This window comes from Neophocaena asiaeorientalis, unplaced genomic scaffold, assembly GCF_003031525.2.
Source record: "Neophocaena asiaeorientalis asiaeorientalis breed wild unplaced genomic scaffold, Neophocaena_asiaeorientalis_V1.1 scaffold8, whole genome shotgun sequence".
Taxonomy (NCBI): Eukaryota; Metazoa; Chordata; class Mammalia; order Artiodactyla; family Phocoenidae; genus Neophocaena; species Neophocaena asiaeorientalis.
In genome coordinates, this window is record NW_020175395.1 from 1083394 (window position 1) to 1104824 (window position 21431).

At 45.0% G+C, this 21431-nt stretch overlaps 1 protein-coding gene across 1 annotated transcript in view; it reads right to left on the minus strand.

Moving 5' to 3' along the window:
* Positions 1-21431, minus strand: part of GMDS (GDP-mannose 4,6-dehydratase) — a 399795-nt gene that overhangs the window by 72076 nt on the left and 306288 nt on the right. Inside the window, exon 8 of the mRNA XM_024766398.1 lies at positions 19840-19958. Coding sequence (XP_024622166.1) covers positions 19840-19958 — 119 coding nt within the window. The remainder of the gene's footprint in view (positions 1-19839; positions 19959-21431) is intronic.

Genomic DNA, 21431 nt, shown 5'->3' on the forward strand with positions numbered 1-21431 from the left:
GGCAGCCGACCGGGCACCTCCTGGAGGGAGGGAGCCCTTCTTCAAGACTGGAGGACCTGGGGCCGGCAAGATGCTGACGGTGGAGCTGGCGGCGGCAGAGGGAGGGACGACAGGTTTCTGGAGAAGGCTGGCGGCTGAGGCCCAGACCCGGGCGGGGGGCACCTGCCCAGGGGCAGGAGGAGGGGGGGCTCCAGGGCCGCTGCTTTAATCACCCAACCTGCTCTCGCTCCTGAAGGGCAGCACCGGGGAGGCGGGGCGCGGGCTCTGGGCGGGGGTTGGGTGCGCGCAGGGAGGGGGCTGTGGGCCGCGGGCGCGGGCGCTGACCCTGTGCGGGTTTGAAACGCAGACTGCAGGTCTCCAGGCGCTCGGTGTCCCACTTCGCTTCCTTTAATAAGGATCATCGTTACTAAACAAGCGGCTCCAGCTGTTAGGCTGAATGAATGAATAACCAATTACAACGAAAGGTGAAATTTAAATCCCTGTTCCCGCGCTTCCAGAAGCAGCTGTTCCCGTGACTCGCTGGAGGGCAGGCTTCCACACCAGGACCCCCTCCTCGCGCAGAGCCGTCGGGGGGCTGAGCGGGTGGCAGAAGGCCACACGGGAAGGGCTCCACCCCACGCGGTCGAAGAGAGCAGACTGCGTCCTCTGACAAGGACACCGCATCCTATGGGGCCCCTCCCAAACGTGGCTTCAGTAAGAGTTGTCGATTGGTCAACATTTCCTCTGCTTCCTTCTTTTTCACCAGTATCACTGGAAACTACTAAATAGAGAAGTTCTCCTTTCAAACTGTCCTCTCTCACGCTTTATCTGTAGGAAATCCGACGGGTGTGATTAACTCAGTAGACACAGCCTTGTGGCGTCGAGCCTAATGAGGCCTAATGAGACTGGCTCAAGAGATCAAATGCAAGACCAGAGAGCACGGTCCTCAGCTGTGCAGTGACAGGGGCTTCTAAGTCAGCCTCCGCGTTCCTGCGCGGCCTTCACGCGGCTCTTATCTGCCTATTCGTATTTATTTTAACTCAGCTGGGGTGTCCTATCCGCCCCCAAGGAATGTGGGTGGAGTTTCTCCTGCTTTACAGCGTGAAGCAAACCGTACAGTGGCCTGACCGGGGGCCTGCGGTGGGGAGGTGGCGATTCCGGGACCAGAGCCCCACTCTGTCTGAGCCCCATCACAGTTCAGGGCTGTCTGACCCCTGCACCTCCCGCAAATCCCCAGCTAGCGCCTAGAAGTGCCAGGCGCTGAGCTGAGCCGCGTGCTGAGGACGGGGGCCTCTGTCCTCAAAGGGCTCGAGGCCTGGCGGCCACGCAGGAGGCAGCAGAAGGCAGCAGAAGGCAGACAGGGGCTGTCAGAGGACCAGGTGGCACCTGGCAGGGTGGTGGCCTCAGGGAGGCCTCTAAGCTGAGACCCGACGGGTGTGCGGGCGGTAGGTGTGCGTGTCTCTCGCTGCACCCGAGGTGGCCAGGCTGTCCCAGCCCAGCTTTCGGCCCGCCCACTGCCCACAGCCAGGTTACTAATGCCCCTCTGCGCCTGTTCTCATGCCTTTCCACCCACTTGGAAGGCTCTCCCTCCCCTGAACTCCCAGCCACGGCTCCCGCTTGGGCCAAAGGCCCACTTAACTCCACCTTCCTGCCGACATCACCCCAAACCTCCATCACAGGGCTGTTCTTTCAGAACTGATGTGATAAATTTGCACAATACCATCATCTACTTGTATACATTTGTACATAATGAGTTCTTATTATCACCTAATTAGAACCTACACTTCTCAAGGGCAAGGAAGTGTCTTGGTTCTCTTAGATGATTTTGGCTCTGGGAAAAAAAAGAAGAAGAAAATGTGCAGCGAGCACGTTTATGGAGCGTCTGCTCTGTCTTCAGTACAACGGCCCCCGTCCCATTAGGTAACTTACAATGCAGCAGTTATTCTGAGGATCTAATGGATCCTTAGTTAAAGAACTTAACTGACCTGCTACCCAGTGAATTGCATCAACCGTACATGAAATGGAACAAGGGTTGCCCCAGCCTCCAAGACACAAATAGCATCAGGGCTCACATCAGACCTACACGCGCTGCTAGACAAAAACCTGTCACTTGAATTAAAGTTCACATCCCTTTAGGCTGTTATACTTTGGTTTTTTTTTTAATGGATTAAAACCCCAAGTATCTTAGAAGTTCATCAGTATAACATGATAGTAGGGGGACTTCCCTGGTGGCACAGTGGTTAAGAACCCACCTGCCAATGCAGGGGACACGGGTTCGAGCCTTGTTCCGGGAAGATCCCACATGCCGCGGAGCAACTAAGCCCATGAGCCATGACTACTGAGCCTGCGCTCTAGAGCCCGCGAGCCACAACTACTGAGCCTGCGAGCCACAACTACTGAGCCCACAAGCCACAATACTGAAGCCCGCGCGCCTAGAGCCCGCGCTCCACAACAAGAGAAGCCACCGCAATGAGAGGCCCGTGTACCGCAACGAAGAGCAGCCCCCGCTCGCCACAACTAGGGAAAGCCCACGCACAGCAATGAAGACCCAACACAGCCAAAAGTAAATAACTAAATACACAAACAAATAAATAAATTTATTTTTAAGAAATGATAGTAGGGTTTAGACTTCCCAGTGGTGGGAGAGATTCTGTCTCAGCGGTGAGTGGAAGCTGGTAGGGAGAGTCCAGTCTCTACGCAGACATTTCTGAAGGCCTGGGTCTGGTCAGAGGATCTCCACCAAGTTCTCACGGTGCTGACACCCAGCTTCTCAAGAGAACTGATTCTCCCAGCTCTACGGAAGACGCAAGTGATGATATTTCTACCCCTCCGTGTCAGAGGTTCCATTCAACTTGCTTAGACAGTATGGGCATCAGACAAGCAGTAAGCAAGCTGTCAGGTGGGGCTGCAGCTCCGGGGGCTCAGAGGGGGTGAGTCTGAAGAGACGCGGCCGAGGATGGCGCCCCTAAACACGCGTAAACGCACAGAACCTTCCCAGAGGAAAACACGCAGAGCCACGGGGACTTCCCTTCTCCCAACTCCCGCCCAGCCCAGGCGGAGCTGCAAGGTACGTCCTGGGGAAACTCTGTTCGTCAAAAACGACTGACCAGAAGGATGTGCTTTTGTCCAAAAGCAACTGGACACAGTCAAGGCTCAGCACGTTCTCCAGGATGGCCTCACAGCAGACATGCCAGCCACGGGACATGGGCTCACACCCGGGGCCTCGACACCCAGCCACGGGACACGGGCTCATGACCTCATGACCAGGGAATAGACACCCAGCAACGGGACACGGGCTCACGCCCAGGGCATAGACACCCAACCATGGGACACGGGCTCACGCCCAGACCCCCCCCCCCACCTCCTTACGGTCCCCTCTGGGCATCCTCCAGGCCCAAGGGCCAGAAATCCCACCCACCAGGAAACAATCCGCAATCGGGGAAGAATGTGCACGAAGACAAGATGCTTGTTGTCTCAGCCAGGGGGCGCTAGAAAGGAGCTTCTTTTTCAACATACAATAATGCTTGCCCTTGTTGTTTTGGCTGAAAGTGTAGATACGATACCACAAACTATGATAAATATTTCCATCGGCTACACATCTCCCCAGCAGCAGACGGTGGTTCTCACATGGTTGCAGGCTATTTCTACAACTCTCTTCTCAAAATTTAACAAGATTAATGACAGAAAATTAGTCAAGACAAGTATTGGCCTGTCCGGTTTACGCATCACTTCAACTATAGGAGAAAAGCTCTTCCTTTTCACATTACTTAGCGATAAGTTGATGGGAAAGTGAAAAGCAAAGCCTAACACTGACAACAACCCCGACAACACAAACTCCTCCAAAAACACACATGCGCACACACACGTACACATAGATACACATACACACACGTACACATAGATACACACATGCATACACACAGATACACACACATAGATACACACACACATACACATATAGATACACATACACACATATACACACACGTACACATAGATACACACACACACACACACACACACCGGGATGTTCCGGGAAGAAAATATTTGTTGTCACAAGGGTACCTTCTCAATGTAAACAACCAAATGGGAACTTTACTGCCAAACGCGACCTTAGATGTTATCAGGACTGCATGCGGCACTGACCTGCTCCCCTGAGTATCTTCTACTGACCCAAAGTCACATGAAGGTGCTGTTTTCCAACAAACTGAAAGCAAAAAATCACTCAGTGGCGTCAAAAACTTCGAGAGCAGACACTGTGCCAACTCTAAATGTGTAGATGGCAGCCCGTTTTCCAAGTCTTTTCAGTGAAAATTTCAACAGACATTTTCAAAAACAGTAGAAGAAATGGAAAGTGACAGTAGATTGAAAACAGCTAAAGTGAGACTCCTCCAGATGCTGACTGGTGTGCCATATGACAGGAAAGCCATATGATAGGAGGTTCCAGAGACAATCCAGGAGCTCAGAGAAAATACCTACAGCCTTCCTCTGAGCTCACAAAGCAGGGCAGGCAGGAGCTCCCAGAGGGCAGAGGCCTCCCGTCCTACCCGACAGCGCTGCGGTCGCCGGCCCTGTGCACGTGCAGGCCCTCCCCAGGCCTCTCTGGCTCCCTGGGGTAGGAAGACGGTGGCGCCCCTTCAACTGTCACCACCCTGGGAGCATGGGCCCTGCTACCCCGACATGGGGGACTTAGGGCGACCAGGGCCCTTCCAGGGAGGACTCAGCACACAGGCTGGCTGTGGATACCCACTGGGTCTCAGTGATCCAGACCGAGGACCCCAGACTGCAGACCCCCAAGGACGGCGGGGGGGGACTTGCTTCCAGTGACAGAGCAGAGGCCCGAACTGCACGGAGGGAAAATTATCCTGGAAGGATCCTCCCATCTCACTTTTTCATCACAACCTGGGCTCTCGAACACTCAAAAGCCAGGCCTTGGCTTCTCCTGTCTCTGTGTCCTGGTCGGGCTTCCTTCCACGGGCTCGCAGGCCTCAGCCCAGCTCGGTAAGTTGTTTGCTTCTGACACACAACCGTCACGTCACGAAGAAAGGATACACGCGAACAAGATGGAAAATGCGGTATGAAGCTTAGACCCGGACCGCCCCCCTCCCCCCATCAGCAGGTGGCCGTCGAGGGTACGGGGGTCGTGCGTCATGGTGCCTCCAGTGCTGGGGTGAAGCTGAAGGGGGCACGGCCACGGCACCCTTCTGGGCTTGCACTAAACGATCATTCGAGCTGCGTGAACATGCTTTTGTCGGCCTAGCCCACTTCTCACCTTTCTTCTAGAAGTAACATCCCGAGTGGGTGGAGGACCAGGCCCACCCCCCCACCCACCCCCGGCTCAAATCGCGGAATTCTGTGGGGTCGCCGAGCCCAGAGGTCTCTTCCCCCGATGACAGGACCAGACCCAGGAGAAGCCTGGCCACACTGTGGCCTCAGTGCCTGGTCTGCAGGTGGTCACGGGCCCAGCAGAACCGGCCGGGGTCCTTCGTGTCCCCCAGGCTACGCCAAGGTCGGCTGTCGTCCCTTAAAGACAAAAGAACTCTGACTACTAGAAATGCTCATTCACTTCTCTCCCCTTCCTAACATAGACACTTTGATTATGTTTACACGGCTTCGTTTTATTAGCATGGATACCTCACACATCAAAAAAAATAAGAATTTATATATATCATCCCTCACAACTTTTGGAGCTTAAGAGAATAACAAAATGTCATGCTTTATTCCTCAAGAAAACACAAACAAAACGTGTACTTATTTTCAGAAAATAAGATGAGAAATTGCCGCTAGTATCGAGTGAAGGGTGCTCATTCCCCTTCCCCTGTAGTCTTCATTCTAATGAAAATGTTGGGGGATTATTTAAAAGCAACATGAATTCTATATACAAAGATATTTATCTATATAAAAAAGATACTAAAAAAGAACTCAATCCCGACACAAGAAATCCACAATACACTTGTAAATCCACAAAAGAATATGAATAATTTTCTTGAAACATGAAATATCTTCTTTAAAAATGAAATAAGGGGCATAGAGGTATTCTAGATGGCTAAACTGCCTTGCAAAGATTATTGTATGTCCTCCTGGTTTTTGTTTTCACTTAGCGTGCCAACTCCCAGCATCGCATTTAAAATGAAAACGCCTCCGTGTCTGCCGTCCTGTTCTTTGCCTTCCCTAATCAATGTAATTAGTCTCCTTCACAACGTTTTGATGCAAAACAAATTTATAAGCCAGGTAGTTAAGTAAAGGAAGAAAATGCAGCTAAATGAAACATGACATACAAGGTGATTCTAATTGAAATTCTGCTCCTCGCGTTGCAATTTGGAAGCAAAATCACCTAAAGGCTACTACAAACAAGGACACTGGTCTTGGGTTTACGGACTTCCACCTTCTCTTGGGACTTAAGCATCAAATGTTTTAAAATGCCACGTGTTACAGGAAAGCATGCGAAATGTTTCCCAAGCGATGAGCTCTTGGACCTTCTCCAACCTCCAGCGCTAGTTCTGACAGACTGCTATTATAATTTTTTTTTTTTGCTATTATAACTTTTGAAGTAAACAAATTACTGTATAAATTAAGTTGTTGGAAGAACTTGACTCCTGCAGAACTGGGTGGGACTGAGTCGCCATCGATTCTGGGAGGCCCCACACGCTCCTGAGGCTCAGAAGGGACTGACGTCATTGAAGCCTGGGCTCTCACCTCATATTAGAGACCGGGGCTCCAGACACCCTAGCTGCGCACCTTGGAGATCCCCATCATCTCCTGGTCGATCTCTTTCAGACCGCAGGGAATGAGAACGGGAGGTACTCCTCCAGCTTTTCAGAACTCTACATCTCCCCGAGGGCATTCCCAGAGTCACTGATGGCAGGAGTGGGGCGTCCAGAGAACTCTTTTTATCTCAGTTTATCAGATGATAAATTAGGTCCAATTGCTATTAAATTCAACTAGCATTTAAGCAATTCCTGGAGGCGTGAGGGCAGAAGGAAAGAGGAGGGAAGGAACTAAATCAGCCGCAGGTGCTCACTGCATGACAGTTCTCATGGGAAAATCTGGAAATTTTAGGTTTTTTCATTTTCCAGCAATCTGCCCCTACACCCTTCCTGCATGACACACACACACACACAAATCCTAAAATCAAACTCTCAACTTCTAAAATTTCGTTTTCCATTATTGATTCATGTAAATGTTGATTCATTTAGCAAATGTCTGCCACTGTGCTGGGCAGAACGCAAGGTTCAGAAAGGACCCAAAGCAGATTCTGCCTTAAGGAGAGAACTGTCCAGTCCACCACGGAAGGCAAAGTCACAGGTGACTACGATCAAGGTCCAAAGGGGGAAGGGCTTGGGCGTGTGACTGTCAGGCTCATTTGGAACTTGAGGTCCTGTGACTGTCCCAGGCTTTGCTACTCAGAGTGCGGTCCAGGCACCAGCAGCCCCTGCATCACTGGGTATCCTGTTAGAAATTCAGAGCCTCAGGCCCCGCCCAGAACTACTGTTTCCAAATCTGCATTTTAACAAGATCCCCAAGTGATTCCCAGCACCTTAGCGTTTGAGAACTTCTGCTCAGCAGGAGACAGACGCAGCCAAAAGGTGTGGTAATTCTGACAAAACTGCGGATTACTTCCCAGAGAGGAGGAGAGGTCTCTATGCAACCAGAGCAGGGCACCTAGGCCGTTCCTCCCTCAACTGCCTCTCTGCTAAGCGTCTCGCTTACATTCCTTCTGGGCACATAAGCACGAGATGCTGGTGTGACTTTACGTTTTTGGGTCCCCAAACATGTATCATCAGTTGCCCAATCTTATACTGTTTTCACATTTCATGTGTCCCTTGTATTCACTGTTGACAAATGTCATTTTCCGTCAATTACCCATTTCATCATTAACAGCAAACACACAGAGCTTACGATGCACCCGGCCCTGCTTTAGGTGCTTCACGAATGTTAACCCATTTAACCTTCACCCCGACCCTGTGTGGCAGGGACCCTTATTATCCCCCTTTTACAGATGAGAAAATGGAGGCGCTGAGGGTAACTAACTCCCCGGGAAAGCTGCAGAGCTGGGATTTGAACCCAGGGAATGTGGCACTGTGGCCGTGCTTTTATACTTCACACGATATTATACCACACTGTGTGCAGAGAAGGACATGACCGCGTCGTGAAAGAGGGAAATTAAATCAGCATCCTTGGGGAAAGAGGTGCGCGCCCCGAAGGCCTAGAGGCTCAATACTATCCTTGGCCTTCCAGGCTTTGCTCCATCTCAGTGTGTTTTCTTTGCTCGTTTCTGCCTGGTGTCTGACTGTGCAGAAACCGTTCCCAAGAAGGACTCGCCGGCCCTGTCAAAAGTCACAGCTGCAACGGGGACGGCGGGGACGGGACCCGGGAGCAGCCGCGACTACCCTGCTTGTCCTCCAGCTGAGATTGGTATGTGGCTCATGGGGCCCAGAGAAGATCCAGGGGAAGGAAATTGGAAAAAAAACAAACAACAGAACATGACTTGCAGACAGCATTCATAAAGCCATCATGATTTCATTATCTGGCCCTGAGAAGGAATTCTGCCTTTTCAGACACACTGAGGAAGATGCAACGTAAGCATTCTGCTCCCACAGCCCAGCGACGCAGGTACGGGGCACGCAGGTGGGAGCTGCCACCCACGGAAGACTCAGACGAGAGGGGCAAAGCAAGACCTTCCGTTTGTCTGGGACCTGAGCACCTCACGCCCGTGTCTCTTTCTGGAAGAATTCAGGAAAAGGGTTCGATTTCACCCAAATTTTATATAGCACTTGAAGGCCATGTTTACTAGACCACCAAAAGCTTGACTTGCGGTTTAGCCTGTCATCTGAAACAAAATGAAGGTCACTGCCTGAAATGTGCAGTAGATTTTAGTGAAACTGACTCCTGGGCTTTACTGCGCCTTCCCTTCGGACGGAGAAGTGGAAGAGGGGAGGGCTCAGACCCGCCAGGAAGCTGCTACTCAGTTTTGAAGGACAGAACAACACTCCCAGCAGGTACTCCACACAACTCTGTTGTTTGTGTAGGATTCTAATATAAAGTAAGCTTGGAAAGTGCTGGGTTAAACAAAGTTAAACAGATTCCTTACTGGTGATTCTCTAAGAGGGGTTAAAATATTCAATATTCTCCAAATGAACTAGACATGGAATGCCTTTCTAAGACATTTCCTTTTTAAAGAATTCTCTGTTTGTGAAAGACTGTGCTAGGTATTTAAAAAAAAAAAAGGGTATTAGCCCATGGGACTACCTACGGACAGAAGGACAGAAGGATGACCTGGTGACTGAAAACGACACATGGTCTCCCAAGTGGGAGAACGACCAAGTTTCATGCATTTATCAAAACAGAGTCTTGTTTGGGAATTCATTTGTAAGACTACCCCTAACTTCAAAAAACTGTAAGTTGATTTCTTACTACAAAAGCATGTCAGTTCGTTATAGAACATTCGGATATAGAGAAATGTATTCAGTAGAACGCTAAAGGTCACACATAATTCTGCCATGTAGAAATTGCCATTTAAACAATTTTGTGTGTTTTCTTCTAATTTTTTGTAGGCATATTTTTAGGGACTTTAGATCAGCCAACAGATCCTGTTTTTTTTCACTTAATATTGTCATAATCTTACTCCATGTTGTTCAAATTCCTCTCCAGCATTATTTTTAACAGCTGAATGGAAACAGTTGATCAAACTCACTTGAATATCCTTGATGATGGGCACCTAAGTTCTCTTTTGATTCCTTTTATTGAAAAATCAACTATATTGAGGTATAATTTACAAACAAAACGTGTCACAAGTGCATAATTTGATGAGCGAAAGATGCATGCACTCATGCAGACACCACTGCGACACCAGGTATCAGACATCCCCCCACCCCCGCCACAAATTCCCTCTCCTTCTCCCAGTCGCTCTCCCGTCATGCTCAGATTCCTATCAGCACCACTCACCCTTTCCTAGAGCATCACATGCGCGGAATTACACAGTCCGTGCTCTTCCTGCAAGTGTGCCAGGTGTCACCCTTTCCACGAGTGAGCAGTACTCCTCGTGCGGACACATTGTCTGCCAGCTGATTAGACACTGGGGGAGCTAACGCTTTGTTAGGACTAAAGCTGTTACGCACATTCATGGATAAGTCTCTATGTGGACATGCATCTTCATTTTTTTTTTGGTAAATGTCTAGGAAGATCACTGGTCACATAGTAAATTTAGACTTGGTTTTATAAGAAAGCCAAAGTGTTTTCGGAACTATTCGTACTTCCATTAGTAATGCATGAGCGCTCCAGCTGTCCCAGCATCCTCAGTAAGACTTGGCTCTGTTGACTTTCCCCATTTTGCCATTCCAAAGGGAGTGCAGTGGGATCACACTGTTGCTTTGTTTTACACCTTTATTGGGGTGTAATTGCTTTACAATGGTGTGTCAGTTTCTGCTGTATAACATATACATATGTCCCCATATCTCTTTATTGGGGTGTAATTGCTTTACAATGGTGTGTCAGTTTCTGCTGTATAACATATACATATGTTCCCACATCCCCTCCCTCTTGCGTCTCCCTCCCACGCTCCCTACCCCACCCCTCTAGGTGGTCACAGAGCACCGAGCTGAGCTCCCTGTGCTGTGCGGCTGCTTCCCACTGTCACGCTGTCCTTTTAACGTGCATTTCCTGGATGAGCATCTTTTCACGTGCTAAGTGGCCATTTGTGGAATTTCTTGTGTGAAGTATCTGTTCAGACATCTGGCCCATTTTTAAAATGGAATTATTTGTCTTCTTTCTTTTGAGTTACGGGAGATCTTTGTATGTTCTAGATATAAGTCCTTTTTCAGATGCAAATATTACATTCATTTTCTCCCAGACCAGTGTTTGCCTTTTCCTTTTCTTAGTGGTCACTTTCAAAGAATAGAGGTTTTTAATCATGACATTCACTTTGTCACTTTTTTCTTTTGTGGTTCTTGCTTTTGGTGTCCTAAGAAATCCTTGCCTTTGCCCCCAGTTGATCTAAATATTTAAGGCAAACACACACAAAACAAAAAGCCATAGAGAATGATAAATTGAACTACATGAAAATGTAAAACTTTGGTATTTGCAAGGCACTGTTAAGAAACTGAAAAGGCAAGTCATGGGCTGAGAGAGTATATCTGCAAAACATAAAAACTCTCGGGGCTTCCCTGGTGGCGCAGTGGTTGAGAGTCCGCCTGCCGATGCAGGGGACGCGGGTTCGTGCCCCGGTCCGGGAAGATCCCACGTGCCGCGGAGCGGCTGGGCCCGTGAGCCATGGCCGCTGAGCCTGCGCGTCCAGAGCCTGTGCCCCGCAACGGGAGAGGCCACAAGAGTGAGAGGCCCGCGTACCGAAAAAAAAAACAAAAAACAAACAAAAAAAACTCTCATAACTCAGGAACAGAAAACCACCTCAGACGTTTTTCCCTGCCCCAAGGTTTCAAAGCTTTTCTCCCATGTCTTCATCTAACAGTTTTCGATTTCCACTCCTGCATTTATACCTCTGCTCCATTTCAACTAATTTGGTGTGCGGTTTGACTCTTGGGTTGAGATTCACTTTTTTACCCCATAGGGTTATTCCTGATTCCAGCACCATTTGTTGTAAACACTATCCTTCTCCAATTAATTACCTTGACAAGTTTGTAAAAATTCAATTGTCTGTATAAGTGTGTGTCTATTTCTGGGCTTTATATTATTCTGTTCCCTGGATCTATAAATCTGTCCTTACGTCAATATCGCACAGAGTAAGCATTAAAAGAAATCTTAAAATCAGAGAGTAAGTGTTCTCCAGCTTTGATCTTCTTTTTCAAAATCATTCTAGATCCTTTGCATTTCCACATAAATTTTAGAATCGGCCTGTCAATTTCTACCAAAAAAAAAAAAAAAAGCTTGTGATTTTGTTCAGGAATATACTGAATGTACAGATTAATTTGAAGAGAACTGGCACCCCATCAAGTCCTCCAATCCAAGAACATGGTGTATCTCTCCATTTATTTAGGGCTTTTTTGATTTCTCTCATCTATGTCTTTTAGATTGTGGTGTACAGATCTTCTGTGTATTTTATTAAGTTCATCTCTATTTCATTTTTCTGATTCTATTGTAAGTGGTAATGTGCTTTTTTTTACAAATTTCAATTTCCAGCTGTTCCATGGCAGTACACAGAAATACAATTGACTTCTATATAGAATAGACCTCATATCATGGGATGTTGCTAAATGCACTCGTTAGTTTTAGTAGCTTTTTGGGTAGGTTACTTAGGTTTTCTATGTACTACATCATGCTATCTGTGAATAAGACAGATATACATCTTCCTTTCATTTCTTTCTGTTTTTTTCTTTGGGCTAGGATCCAGGACAATGTTGAAAGGTTGGATAAAAGCAGACATCCTGCCCTGAGCCTCGTTTTTAGGAGAAAATTATTCAGTCTCTCAACATTAAGTATAATGTTAACTCTTGGTTTTTCTCAGAGGCCATTTATCAGCGTGAGGAAATTTCCTTCTATTCCTAGTGTGTTTAAATTTTTTTTTATTTTATTTTATTTTTTAATAATAGCTGTTAAATTTTGTCAAATGCCTTTTTCTGCCTCTGTTGAAAAAAATCGTATGGCTTCTCTTTTGTGTTCTTAATATGGCGAATTACATTGATTTTCAAATGTTAAACCAAGCTTGCATTTCTAGAATACATCCCACTTGGTCATGGTGAACCAACTTTTTATATATTGATAGATTCAATTTGCTAATATTTTGTTAGTCCTTTTATGTTTCTTTGCTCTCATGGAATACTAGTCAGTATCTTTCTTGTCATGTAACATTTTTATTTTTAGCATCAGGGTAACGCTGCCTCATCAATGAGTTGGGAAGTGTTCTCTCTTCTGAGTGAGTACAGAAGGGGTGTCACCTTCTTCCTTTCACAGACACAGAACCACGAAGATTTATACATATTTTGAAGTCACTTTTGGCAATTTGTGTCTTTCATGAAAGTTGCCCATTTCCTCTAACTTGAAAAAGTCGTTGACAGAAAGCTGTTCATAATATTTTCTTACTATTCTGTTCATGTCTGGAGGATCAGTAGTGACGTTCACTCTTTTATTTCTACTACATATAATTGCTGTCTTCTCTTTTTTTCCTGGATAGAGGTTAGGTCTGGAGGATCAGTAGTGACGTTCACTCTTATTTCTACTACATATAATTGCTGTCTTCTCTTTTTTTCCTGGATAGAGGTTTATCCAGGTTTTGGTTGCACTGATTCTCTCCACTGTTTTTCTGTTTTCTACTTCACTGATCTCTGTTTTTATCTTTATTATTTCCTTCTTTCTGTTTGCATTGGGGTTAATTTGTTCTTCTTTGTCTAGCTTCTTAAGATGGAAGCTTGGATAACTGGTTTGGGCTCTTTCTGCTTTTTTAATGTTAGTATTCAAAGCCACAAATTTCTCTTCAAGCATTGCTTTGGCAGTATCCCGCATATTTTGATATGCTGTTTTCATTTTCATTTAATTCAAAATATGTTCTAATTTCCCTTGTGATTTCTTTTTAAACCTGTGAGTTATTTAGAAGTGTGTTGGGTGGTAAGCTCTAGAAATGTCAATTAGGTCAAGTAAGTTTACTATGTTGTTCAGGTCTTCTGTACCCACAGGTATTTTCTGTCTACTCGTTCTGTTCTGTCAGTTACAAAGAAAGGAGTGTTGACGTACACAAGCATAAAGTTCATTTGCCTTTTTTTCCTATCAGTTCTGTCACTATTTTGAAGCATCTATAACTGGGTGTAGATACGTTAAAAAGTATTATGTGTTCATGAAGAATCAACCCCTTTAAAATTATGAAATGACTCTTTATTCCTTCTAATTAAATGAAGTCTATTTTGTCCCATATAAATATTGCCACTCCAGTTTCCTTATGGTTAGTGTTTGGACGTTTTATTTTTTCATCTTTTTACTTTTAAACTATCTATGTGTTTATATATAAAGTGTGTCTCTTGTAGACAGCATATTGCTTTTTTTTAATCAAGTCCAACTATATCACCCTTTTAATTAGAGTATTTAGAGCACTTAGAATGGATATAATTATCAATATAGTTATGATTTGTTTTCTATCTGTCCCACCTGTTATTTGTTCACACTCTCTCTTCTCCCACTTTCTTTTAGGTGAGTATTCTTTAGGATTGCATTTTGACTCCACTATTGGCTTATGGCTACTTTTCATTTTGTTTTGTTTTAGTAGTTTCTCTAGAGTGTGCAGTACCTACTTTAACTAATTGCAGTCTGTCTTCAAATAACATCACACCAATTCCCACCTGGTGCAAGAATCTTTACAGTAATGATACACTGCTTCCATCCTGTCCCCACTCCTTGTGCTACTGTTGTTATACAATTTATTTACATATGTAGTAGAAACCTCATAATGTATTTTCATTATTTTTACTTTCAACAGTCAATTACCTTCAAAGAAATTTTAAAACGAGGGGAAAACGTTTATATTTTCCCACATTTTGGCTATTTCTCTTGCGATTCATTCTTCCGTAGAGATTCAAGCTTCAAACTAGCATCATTTTCCTTCCGCCTAAATGACTGCTGGCGATGAACCATCTCAGCCTTTGTCTGGAAAGCCTTTAATTCACCTCCATTTCTGAGATGGTTTCCTCAGGTACAGAACTCAAGGTTCGGGTTGCTTCCCGCAGTTTAAAGATGTTGCTCCAAGGTCTTCTTGCCTTGCGTAGTTTCTGGTAACAAAACTTTCCTATATTTGTTCCTCTGCAAATAATTCTATTTTTTCTCTGGCTGCTTTAAATTTTTTCTCTTTAGCATTTATTTTCAGTAATTTGGGAAATTTTTGGCTGTTACTTAATTCTTTTCCTGTGCCCTCCCCGCTTTTTCCCTGATACTCTGATTACACATATATTAGATTGCCTGATTTTCTCTCACAGGTTAATCAAATCAAACTCTGTTCTCTCTTTTTTTTTTTTCCTCCAGTCTTTTTCTTCCTGTGCTTCATCTTGGGTCCTTTCTAGTACTATGTCTCTAAGTTTACTAGTTTTTCTTCTGTAGTATCTAATCTATTCTCAATGCCAACAGCGATACTTAATTTTTCATCTCTAAAAGTTCCATTTGGCTCTTTAAAAAACAAATATATTTCCTTATCTCTCCTCACTATACTCATGTTTTTCTTAAAATACTTGACATAGTTATAACAGCTATTTTACCTTCTTTATGCACTTATACCATCATCTTTTTTATTCCTCAGTCTGCTTTTATTGATGGATTTTCCCCTTGGTTTTTGGTCACATTTTCCTGCTTCATGGCAGTCCTACTAATTTTTGGTTGAATGCTGAACATTAAAAACTAAGGAAACAATCCCATTTACCATTGCAACAAAAAGAATAAAATACCTAGGAATAAACCTGCCTAAGGAGGCAAAAGACTTGTATGCAGAAAACTATAAGAAAGTGATGAAAGAAATCAAAGGTGACACAAACAGATGGAGAGATATACCATGTTCTTGGATTGGAAGAATCAATATTGTGAAAATGACAAAACTACCCAAAGCAATCTACAGATTCGATGCAATCTATCAAATCACCAAAGGCATTTCTCACAGAACTGGAACAAAAAATTTTACAATTTGTATGGAAACACAAAATACCTTGAATAGTAAAAGCAATCTTGAAAAGAAAAATGGAGCTGGAGGAATCAGGCTCCCCAACTTCAAACTACACTACAAAGCTACAGTAATCAAGACAGTGTGGTACTGACACAAAAAGAGAAATACAGATCAATGGAACAGGATAGAAAGCCCAGAGATAAGGTGACCATATGTGCATGCGTTTGTCTTTGACAAAGGAGGCAAGAATATACAATGGAGGACAGACAGCCTCTTCAATAAGCGGTGCTGGGAAAACTGGACAGCTACATGTAAAAGAATGAAATTGGAACACTCCCTAACATCATATACAAAAATAAACTCAAAAGGGATTAAAGACTTAAATGTAAGGCCAGTCACTATAAAACTCTTAGAGGAAAACATAGGCAGAACACTCTTTGACATAAGTCACAGCAAGGCCTTTTTTGACCCACCGCCTAGAGTAAAGAGAATAAAAACAAAAATAAACAATGGGAGCTAATTAAATTTAAAAGCTTTTGCACAGCAAAGTAAACCATAAACAAGAAGAAAAGACAACCCTCAGAATAGGAGAAAATATTTGCAAATGAAGCAACTGACAAAGGATTAATCTCCAAAATATACAAACAGCTCACACAGCTCAATATCAAAAAAACAAACCACGCAATCAAAACATGGGCAGAAGACATAAATAGACATTTCTCCAAAGAAGACATACAGATGGCCAACAAACAGATGAAAAGACTCAACGTCACTAATTATTAGAGAAATGCAAATCAAAACTACAATGAGGTATCACCTCACACCAGTCAGAATGACCATCGTCAAAAAAATCCACAAACAGGACTTCCCTGGTGGCGCAGTGGTTAAGAACCTGCCTGCCAATGCAGGGGACACGGGTTCAAGCCCTGGTCCGGGAAGATCCCACATGCTGGGGAGCAACTAAGCCCGGGCACCACAACTACTGAGCCTGCACTCTAGAGCCCGTGAGCCACAACTACTGAGCCCGTATGCCACAATTACTGAAGCCCATGTGCCTAGAGCCTGTGCTCTGCAACAAGAGAAGCCACCGCAATGAGAAGCCCATGCACTGAAACGAAGAGTAGCCCCTGCTCACCACAACTAGAGAAAGCCCATGTGCAGCAGCGAAGACCCAGTGCAGCCAAAAATAAACAAATAAAAAACAAATAAATAAATAAATTCAGTTTAAAAAATCCGCAAACAAATGCTAGAGAGGGTGTGGAGAAAAGGGAACCCTCACGCATTGTTGGTGGCAATGTAAATTGATACAGCTGCTATGGAGAAGAGTATGGAGGTTCCTTAAAAAACTAAAGATAGAACTACCATACGACCCAGCAATCCCACTACTGGGCATATACACTGAGAAAACCATGATTCAAGAAGAGCCATGTACCACAGTGTTCACTGCAGCTCTGTTCACAATAGCCAGGACGTGGAAGCAACCTAAATGTCTAACGACAGAGGAATGGATAAAGAAGATGTGGCACATATATACAGTGGAATATTACTCAGCCATAAAAAGGAATGAAATTGGGTCATTTGTAGAGATGTGGATGGACCTAGAGACCGTCATACAGAGTGAAGTAAGTCAGAAAGAGAAAAAGAAATACCGTATGTTAATGCAGGGGTCCCTAACCCCTGGGCTGTGGACTGCTACCAGTCTGTGGCCTGTCAGGAACTGGGCTGCACAGCAGGAGGTGAGCGGTGGGCGAGCGAGCCAAGCTTCATCTGTAATTACAGCCGCTCCCCATCGCCCGCATTACGGCCTCAACCATCCCCCCCTCCCCCTGTGGAAAAACTGTCTTCCACAAAACCGGTCCCTGGTGCCAAAAAGCTCAGGGGCTGCTGTATTAACACATATGTGTGGAACCTGAAAAAACTGGTATAGACGATCTTATTTACAAAGCAGAAACAGAGACACAGATGTAGAGAACAAACGTATGGATATCAATGGAGAAGGGTGGGGGTTAGGATGAACTGGAAGACTGGGATTGACAGATATACACTATTGATACTCTGTATAAAAGAGATAACTAATGAGAACCTGCTGTACAGCACAGGGTACTCTACTCAATGCTCTGTGGTGACCTAAATGAGAAGGAAATCCAAAAACAGGGGACGTATGTATACGTATGGCTGACTCACTTTGCTGCACGGCAGACACTAACACAACATTGTAAAGCAACTCATACGCCAATAAAAATCAAAAGAAAAAGAAACGTTATGCTTTTGAGTCTAGATTTCACTGTATTCCTTTGAAGAACACTGGGCTTTGCAATGGTCGAAGGCTAAGTTATTTGTATCCAGTCTGATCCCTTTGAAGTTTGTGTTTAAGCTTTGTTAGCCTGGGTCTAGAGCAGCCTTTACTCTGGGAATCAGTCCCATCACTGGGGCATAGCTCTTCTGGAATCTTACTTCATCCCCTGAGTGAGGATGGTCACTGAGTGAGAACGAGGTCTCTCCATTATAGCTGAAGCTCAGGTGCCTCCCAAGCCTGGGAACGCTCTAAGAAACCTTCAATTCCACCTCCCAGGCAGTTCCTCATCCAAGCTTGTGGAATGTCCTCTTAATATTCAGTAAGGACTCAGTGGGATCCTTATGCACGTTTTGGGAACTCTTTTTCTTTGCAGGTCACCACGCCACAGGCTCCTCATCACACGGCTCCACAACATCCAGGTGCCTCAGACTCTCTGAATTCTGACCTCCACCTCCTCGGCTCTCAGCAAACGGTTGTTCTCTGTTGAAGTTCCTCTTCCACGCTCCCTGGTGGAGACCATGTCTCCAGGAAACCCGGGGTCCTGCACTGCCCGTCGCCCAAACGGTGTTTTATATATTTCATATAGTTTCCTAGTTTTTCAAGATAGAAGGTTTAATCTGATTTCTGTTATTCCATCATAGCTAGAAATGGAAGTCCTTTCTTATATTTTAAAAGTGAATCTCGGAAAAATGTCTGAAAGATCTTCAAAAAGTTAAACACAGAATTACCACGTGACCCAGAAATTCCACTCCTAAGTTTATAAACCAAAGACCTGGAAGCAGGGAGGGACTGAAACAGATATTTGTACACACGTGTTCACAGCAGCACCATTGACAACAGCCAAAAGGTGGGGGCCACCCAGGTGTTAACAGATGATGGAGAAGCAACACGTGGTCCATCCACACAGTGGAATATTACTCAGCCTTAAAAAGGAGTGAAATGCTGACACAGGATGGAACCTGAGGACATCAGGCTCAGCGAAATAAGCCAGTCACAGAGGGACAGATACTGTGTGATTCCATTGATATGAGGTCCCTGGAGTCGTCAAACTCAGAGACAGAGAGTAGAATGGTGGCTGCCAGGGGCTGGGGGAGGGGGAGGGGAGGTAGGGTTTAATGGGAACAGAGTTTCAGTTTGGGGAGAAGAAGGAGTTCTGTGGACGGATGGCGGTGATGGTTGTCCAACACCGTGAGTATACTTAACGTCACTGAACTGTGTGCCTGAAAATTATTAAAATGGTAACTTTTATGTTACGTATATTTTATCTCAATAATGCAATCACCAAAAAAGAAGCTTCCATCTGTAGTGAAGGATTTCCCCCAAATCTTTCAAATATTCCAATAAAAATCTGACTTCAAAATGTGTGTAATGCACCAAGTAGCTGTAGCGTGTGGACCACTTGGTATGAAGTGGAGCACTGACCCAGCTGCAAGGCTCAGGCGGGGTCTGCAGGTGAGACGGCACTCGCTCAGCAGTGCCACCTCCTGACCTTGATGGCTGCACTGCATTCGTGTTCGACAATGTCTCTGTTTATAGGAAACACTCACAGAAGTCAGGGGCACGGGCCTACGCTCAATGGTTCAGAGAAAAGAATTATGCTGGTCATGCATTTGAAACTTTTCTGTAAGTTTCTATGGTTTCAAAAACTTCAAATATAAAGTGAAAGTACTGAAAAAAGTTTGTGTAACTTTTATGTTATCACGTTGATCTGTAATGAGCAACAGTAAAATCCTAGTAAACTGAGTATAAACCATGATACAAAATTTAAAGTTAAAAAGGTAAGAACCTTAAAAACATAGTTAAAAATTAAGAGAAAAGAAATTTTTAAAAAACTGAGTTTAGATGGTGACAAACATTTGACTCTCACTATAACTGGGACCGAGTCCCCGCTTCATGCTTTACAAGAGCAAAGAGGGAAAAAGACAAAATGCAGGCAGAACAGCGAGCACACGTCTGACAAACGTCCATCAGTCATACTCACACGATGGTTTTTCCGATGTGCAGAAACGACTTCTCTACGAATTCCCGGACGCTGTGGACCTCCCCCGTGGCTATGACAAAGTCCTCGGGTTCATCATTCTGCAGCATCAGCCACATGGCCTAGAAAGAGAGGCAGAGCCACGTGAAAGCTGGACCCAGTGGCCCCTCGGGAAGTATCATGTCACCGACGCACATCACCGGACAGGGCCAGTGCTAACAGGTAAACCGAGGCACGCAACAACTCTCAGGAGTTCATCTGAGTGCACGTTGATTCCAAAGGTGTTCAGGAGGCTCCCCACGCAGGGGCAGGGGGGCAAGGCTTTTACAGAGGAGAAGTGAAGCGAAACAGAGCAAAGCAATTATTTGATTATCTGGGAAGCCGGGTGAGCTACTGGTGAAGTTTCACTTCCTCGGATTCTGGTGCGGTGACCCTGGCAACCAAGGGCTAACGGCCTCCTTGTTTAGATGCTTTAACCTGTGTAGCCAGACGGTGACGACGAATCTAGTCCACTATCCTAACCACGGCAGTCGTGGTTCTCAAACTCTAACGTGAGACAGAATCATCTGGGGACCTCTGGGTACAGCCCAGGTGCACAGGCCGGGCAGCTGTTGCAGCACCTCTGTCTGCAGCAGGACCTTGGACTACAGTTCACAGGTATGAGATGCTGAAGAGCGTCTGCACCGAATAAACTTTTCAAAGGATATTTAAGAATCATGGAAGGAAGGCAAGAAAACATCATTTAAGGACAGGTGTTTATCCTCCAAAGTAGGACCAAATTTCTTAACAGTAAAGTTGGAAATTTACCACTGCGGTGACACGGTAAAGCAAAATATCCAACAATCCTTAATGGAAAAACAATCATATAACGAACAGCACTTTTAACAAGTTATCTGGCAGTGAAGACGTCTGCGCAGAGTTAAGGTTTCAGTAGCTGTGTTTGAAGGTCAGGGGCTCGGTGGGTGCATCTCGCAGACAGGCTTTTTCAAGGAGAGCCAGAAGTCTAGCTGCAGGTGAAAGACCCAAAACAGGGCCCCCAAACTCAGCTTAGATGGCTCTCACCGTAGCAGCCAGGCCTAGAGTTCCTATAGCTTGGAGCCGTACACTGATTTTAAAGATTCTGTTTACACAGACAGAAGATGAAGATTTTACAAAATTAAGTATAGCTGATATCTGGCAGCAGTCTCTTTAGGAAAAAAATCTAAGACAAAAACAAAAAACAACTCAATGTAATAACCTATAATGAAAAGGAATCTGAAAAAGAATGTACATATGTATATACACATATATATGTATAACTGAATCACTTTGCTGTACATCTAAAACACATTATAAATCAACTATACTTCAATAAAAATTTTTTTCATCACTCACACCCACTTTTCCAAATAAAATAGGTGAAAGCAATAGTCACCTCATTAGAACACAGAGTCCCCAATATTATGTGCATTGAACTCTTGTTGTAACATCTATAGAAAACTATTGGTTGGTGTCTCCCTAGCTGCTGTTGGATAAGCTGAAAAATAGGTTTCTGAGATCAGTGGAGCAGCTTATTTTCTTTTAGAAAACACAATCAGCAAAGTTTTTGCTGATTT